The sequence below is a fragment of the Phocoena sinus genome, chromosome 7 (assembly GCF_008692025.1).
Source record: "Phocoena sinus isolate mPhoSin1 chromosome 7, mPhoSin1.pri, whole genome shotgun sequence".
Lineage (NCBI taxonomy): Eukaryota > Metazoa > Chordata > Mammalia > Artiodactyla > Phocoenidae > Phocoena > Phocoena sinus.
In genome coordinates, this window is record NC_045769.1 from 55,830,318 (window position 1) to 55,836,740 (window position 6,423).

At 41.2% G+C, this 6,423-nt stretch overlaps 1 protein-coding gene across 6 annotated transcripts in view; it reads right to left on the reverse strand.

The window, feature by feature from the left end:
• Window positions 1-6,134, reverse strand: part of RBM45 (RNA binding motif protein 45) — a 28,091-nt gene extending 21,957 nt beyond the window's left edge. For 5 of the 6 annotated variants that reach the window (XR_004350711.1, XR_004350710.1, XM_032637367.1 and 2 more), the window contains exons 1-2: window positions 5,709-6,120; window positions 1,515-1,637 (exon numbers count right to left, since the gene is read on the reverse strand). Coding sequence is in view for 4 of the 6 variants with exons in the window: in XM_032637367.1 (XP_032493258.1) it covers window positions 1,515-1,637; window positions 5,709-6,008 (423 nt within the window). In the remaining 2 variants the exon portion in view is untranslated. Of the gene's footprint in view, window positions 1-1,514; window positions 1,638-5,708 lie in introns of all 6 variants that reach the window. The other variant, XM_032637369.1, reaches the window with a different exon arrangement.
• Between the last annotated feature and the right edge of the window lie 289 nt (window positions 6,135-6,423).

Below are 6,423 nucleotides of genomic sequence, written 5' to 3' on the forward strand. Positions count from 1 at the left end.
ATAACTTGCCAAAGTCATGGAGGGAGAGCAAAAATTTGTACATGGTCTGGAAAGCTCCAAAGTCTTGCTCAGTGTTGGTTAAGAGCAGAGGCTCTGGAATTGAACCTTCTTTATTTCAATCTTGGTTCAGCCACTTATTAACTGGGCAGTTGCCTATCTCCTTAGCTGTTAAATGGGGCTAATAGCTGTACCTGCCTCATAGGGTTGTTTTAAGGGTTAAAAGAGCAAGTACACCTAAAGTGCATATAGAGGGTCTGGGACATAGTCAGCACTCAGTAAATATTAGCTATAATTATTTATCTGCCTTCTAACACGAACATAAATGATTGTGTATACTTTTGAAGGAGTGCCTCTTGAAGTACATTTTTAAAATACATTGGTTCACGCAGAAAGTTAATACTCCATGTGAGAAATATGTGGTAAATGTTTACTTTTAATGTTGGAAGAAATACGGGATATAAATTCTTACTGTTTATTATTAATTTTATAAAATTTTTATGTAACCGTTAGTAACTTAACTACTATATATGTATTTAAAAATGCCACATTTGTTCACTCAGAGAAAGATAAAAGTTTATAAGTACATAAGGTAAAAACTTTATTCTTACTATTGGAGGAAGTATGGAATATATATATATTTGGTATTTGTTATTTTTGAAGTATTTTATTCAATCCTTGGTTGGGGTAGGATAGAGGAAGTTTGAAAATTACTTTTTACTACTTGTTTTCTTTCTTGCTTGTTGTCCACATGATTCAGTACTGGGAAGATTAGTAGAAAAAGAATAAAAAATTACAACTCAAGACAATTTAAAAATTGCTTTTTAATAGTTTTTGTGAAAGTGTGTCACTGCTTATAAAAGTCAATGGCTAAAAAGAAATTTTAAATTGTCTCCAAATTTCATTGACTACAATCTAGCTATAGTTCAGAGTTGTAGGTAGTTTTTTTTTTTTCTTTAAATATAATTCCTTCAGAGGTCTAATTTTAAAACAAAAACTATAGAGGATAAGTCTTTCTGTGAATAAGTTCATCAACATGCCACAGACTTGTAACAAATGTGAGATAATACAGTTCACACACTCAGGCTTGCCTGCCCCACCTCTCCATGAGAGGCAATAGAGAGGAGTGCTAAGAGGGTGCTTTGAAAATTTCAAGACCAAGAGCAGGCTCTGGATTCAGACACCCTGGGCATAAATCTTGGCTCCATCACCTACTACGTATGAGACCTTACTTAAAACTCTGAGCTTTATACTTCATTTTCCTGAAATTTTTATTAAATGGGGGGAAAAAACACCATCATTAATATTTTCCAGGTTTTATATATTTTTAAAAAGTTAACTTATTTTAGTTTTAATATTTAATAACTAGATTGAAATAGATGACTTAAAAATAGTTATTTAATTCTCCACCACCAATCTAATGATCTAACTCAAACAAAACAAGATTTAGTAATTGTACAACCAATGTAAGACTGTAAGTTATCAAGAACCCTAGCTGATTAGAAAATGTTAAGTACCTTAAATTTTTCCCGTAGATCTTCTTCTGTGTAGGACTTTGGTATCATAACAAATATTCTTGTAAGTTCTTCATCTTCAACATCTCGGTGACTTCCAGATGATCTGGACTGAGCAATGAAAACCTAAGAAACAAACAAAACCCAAAGAATAATGCGGAAATATCAGTCAACTGTTTTCCTACTCCTTAAGAATACTTACTTCATTATTAGTATGGGATTCATGTTAGGTTAAATGCAATGTAATAGCGTCTTATCAAAAAACATTTTGCTAAAGCAATCTTTATTGCAATGACTTTTTATGAGATAACACTGATCTTTGCACTTTTTTTCCGAATTCTTTTTTCCTTTGTATTTTCTTTACCAAGAGCAATAGTCAGTGCACTGAAAGAGAGCAACAGTCAGTGCAATAGTCAGTGCACTGAAAGAGAACATGTACTCTGCGCTTGTTGGGTAGTGTTCAATAAATGTCAATTATATAGTTGATTAATAGTGTTATTAACATGTCATATCCTTACTGATTTTGTCTACTTTTTCTATCAGAGACTAAGAGGAGTGTAAAAATCTGATTATGAATTTCTCTCTCCTTTTAGTTCTATAAATAATGCTTCATGTATTTTGAAGCTCTATTATTGGTTACATAAACATCTGGAATTGTTATGTACTTTTTGATTGATATTTTTATTTTTAGGAAATTATTCTCTGTTAATACCCTTCCTGTTGAAGAGCATTTTGTCTGATATCACACCAGCTTTTTCTATCCTTTTACTTTCAACCTCTTTGTATCTTTATACTTAGAAGTGCATCTCTTGGGCTTCCCTGGTGGCACAGTGGTTGAGAGTCCACCTGCCAATGCAGGGGATGCGGGTTCATGCCCCGGTCTGGGAAGATCCCACATGCCGCGGAGCGGCTGGGCCCGTGAACCATGGCCGCTGAGCCTGTGCGTCCGGAACCTGTGCCCCGCAACGGGAGAGGCCACAACAGTGAGAGGCCTGTGTACCGCAAAAAAAAAAAAAAAAAAAAAAAAAAAGTGCATCTCTTGCAAACAGCATTTAGTTTGGCCTTTTAAAAAAAAATCCTGACAATCCCTGCTTTTTAATAGGAGTATTTAGCCAATTTATGTTTAATTTAATATTGATACAGTTGGGTTTAAGTCTAGATGGTCGTATTTTTAATTGTTTGCTTTCTAATATTAATCCTTAAAAAAAGGTAACATGACCATATTCTGGATCATCTCAGTTACCACCTGAATGACTTATGTGAGCAAGAAAATGCACAGAATGGACTGAGGCTCTATTTTTCTATTAGTAATTTAGTTTTATTGAAATACTATCTGTGACATTAGATTATTACCTGGAATTTAATTTGCTTTGTGGTATTGCTTTAATTTAATTCATAAAATTGCTTTGGTTTTATATTATTCCAGAGGAATGTAAAATCTTTAACTATGATTGTGGATTTGTTTCTAGAGCTACAAGCATAAGAATTTTAATGGCTACTCTTATTTTTTATAACTTGTAGAAATGTAATAAAAATAATGTAAATCACCAGACAGGGCCCTTGAGTATTTTTTTCCTTTCTTCTTCTTCTTTGTCTTTAAAGGGGGGCTGTATAGCATTCAGTATGAGAAAACCTGAACCTATGGAATTCCAGAGGAGAAGGGAGCAACTAAAAGGACAAAGAATTTATAGAGCCATGGGATTTTAGAAATATTGAAAAATAGGGTCATTATGTTTGCTTGGAAAACAGGTGTCACAGAGGTGTAGAACCTTGCTTACAAGATACAGCTGGAGATACACCCCTAGATAGCATCTACTTCCAGTTATTCCTTTGATAAACTTATACCACATGCCAAGCACTGTATAAGGTATTAGTAGTAGAGTATTAAGTAACACAGAAATGGCCCACTAGAAAGTTAGTCCAGTGCATGTATCAGTAATGGATGGTCAATAGGGAAATACAAAGAGGGAACCTTTAAGTACAGGAAGACACTAGGAGAAAAAAAGAGTTTTCAAGTAAGATTTGTGATTGGAGGTGCCATCAGATCACAAATTTTTAAATTTTAGAATATTGAAGCATTTCAAATTTCTGATAAAGATGACAATATCTAAGTAGAAAACATGTATAATAATCAACCACCTACTGGATGATTTCTCCTGAGACTTTATGTTCACAGACTATGGCTCTAAATTCTTGCAAAGCTAAGAACTAAGATTTTTCTCTTGTTTTCTAGGTTTACCCTTTTCCTCAAGATAATGTAGCTGATCACTCACAGAATGAGTCTCATTTGGACAATCTTTTCTGGCTGTAGGCCTGGTATTAAAATTTTCTTATTTGTCTTGTAGGGCCTTTGGAACTTTGCAAAAGCAAAGTACATGAGAAACACTGAAGGTGAATTAATTTAACTGGAAATACTGAAAAACAAAACAAAAAACCCCACTACATTCCAGCAAAAGACAGCCCAAGTTGAAGCTGCTGAAGAAAGAATTTAGACTGTCTAGCTAAGGCACTAGTGCAACAACCCTCTGGCTGAAACAGAGGACAAAAATGTGAAAAACAAAACTTAAGCTTTAATTATCTTTGGGAATCATTTAATTTCTCTGTGGTGAAAAGCGGGGGATACATTTTAGTGCTGGAACTTTTACTTCTCTTGTAGGAATTTAATGAAGGCAAGGGGGGGGTCTATAGGTTTCAAATTTGGGGCATTTTGGGGAGTTTCTGAGATCTCTGTGGTTATACTATATTCAAAGTAAAAAAATCCTCCCTGCTAAGATCATAATTGGAAGGAGATGAAAATTATCAACCTAGTGCAGGAGTCAACAAACTTCAGCTTCCTGTTTTTCTACAGCCCGTGATCTAAGAATTGCTTTTACATTTTTAGAGGGTTGTTAAAAAACAAAAAGAATGTGTGACAGACTGTGTATGACTCACAAAGCCTAAAATATTTACTGACCCTTTACAGACAAAGTTTGCCACCCCCTGATCTAGTATATACCGTGGCCTTACACTTAATTTCATTGATGATCTGTCCTGACTCAGAGGGTCTGGGAGGTGGGAGGAGAGGGAATGTCTATTGTCTAATGTGTTGTTGGTGTATTCCTAGGCTCCTCTCTTTTTTGCAAGAAAGGCCTACAGAGACTGCTACTATGGACAAAGAAGAGGTACTGAGGGTTCACCTTGCACTGGCTCTGTGCTAAAAGGAAAGATTAAGTCAAATACCCTCAAAATCACCCTTCCTGCCCTGTGTCAGTATATTAATTTTACAGACAAGTTAAGTGTGGAAACTTAATATAAGTACCACCATTGTTAATTAAGAGTATTCAAAGAGGCATTTAATATTAATACAATTACACTGCCATCACAATGATTTGGCTCTTTTTTTTTTTTTTTTTTTAATTATATACATGCAGGGCTTCCCTGGTGGTGCAGTGGTTGAGAATCCGCCTGCCAATGCAGGGGACACGGGTTCGAGCCCGGTCTGGTAAGATCCCACATGCCGCGGAGCAACTAGGCCCGTGCGCCACAACTACTGAGCCTGCGCGTCTGGAGCCTGTGCTCCGCAACAAGAGAGGCCGCGACAGTGAGAGGCCCGCGCACCGCGATGAAGAGTGGCCCCGCTCGCCGCACCTAGAGAAAACCCTCGCACAGAAACGAAGACCCAACACAGCCATAAATAAATAAATAAATAAATAAATATAAATTATATACATGCATACTTTGGTACTGGGAAAATGGCTAACAAGGGAGGGCCACAGTTACATGTACTTTTATCAAGTCTTTAAGCACCTTACCTACCTGAGGAAAAGCAAAGTTACTTGTTTTTATACACGGTAAACCGCGAGGTCTGAGGAGGATCAGAGAAGTCCTCAAAGTAGGTCAGGGTCGGAGCTGGGCGGTGGATTAGCGACGGCGGGGGCGCGGGGCTGTCCAGGCACCGCAGCTCTGCAGCCGGAGTAGCCGCAGACGCCTGGTCCGACCCGGGAGCGGACGTTCTCTCTGCATCCCCCATCCCCCCGCACCCCAGTGCAGCCCTGCCGGCAGGGGGTCCGCAAGAACACTCTCTGCAACGCCTTCCTCCCCTCCCCGACCCCGACCCCGGAATGCCAGGTGCTGCCCAGTCCGCCCCCACGAGCGGATGTACCACCCCTACCGCTGCCTGACACCGCCCCCGGGGGCACCCCGACCCGGCCCCCGCACCTTGATGGGCTTGGTGTCGCTGGGGCTGAGGCACTGGCCGTGCATCTCCTCCATGGCCCTGCAGGCCTGCGAGCTGCGGGCAAACTTGACGAATGCAATGCCCTTGGACTCTTTGGTGTGCTTGTCCCGCACTACCCATATGTCTTGGATCTCTCCGAAGGGCGAGAAGCGCTCCCTCAGCACCGACTCGGGCGTGTACTTGCTGATCACCAAGAAGATGCGGCTGTTGGGCGGCTCGTCCAGGCTGTCCACGCCCGGGCGGAAGCCTCCGCCGCTCGCACAGCTCCCAGCTTCGTCCATGGTGCTCCACTCCGGCGCGGGAGCCAGGCCCGCACCCCTTTACTCCTCCTCGCTCCCGCCGTGCCCGCCACTGCAGCAGCTGCCCACCCAGTCGCAGCCAGCCTCGCGTCCGCTTCCGGAAGACGGAAGGGTCTGGGGCTCGGCGCAGGCCGAACACGCAGGGTGCCGGCATTGGAGTCGGGGAGCTGCTGCGCCCCCTAGCGGCCCGGGGGAGCCTGACGCAGTCTACGGCGCCAATCCCGCGGAGCCAAGGCCCACGCACCAGGTGTGTGATCCAGGTTCCCTGTTGTTGTAAGTGTCTGGTGCGCGTGCTTTCCCGTCGCTGGCTCTGCCCCACTCCCAAAGCCCATGGTGTCTTCCCCCAACCTTGCCACCTTGGTCGTAAGCTCACTAGAACAGCTCTATAGGACTGAGT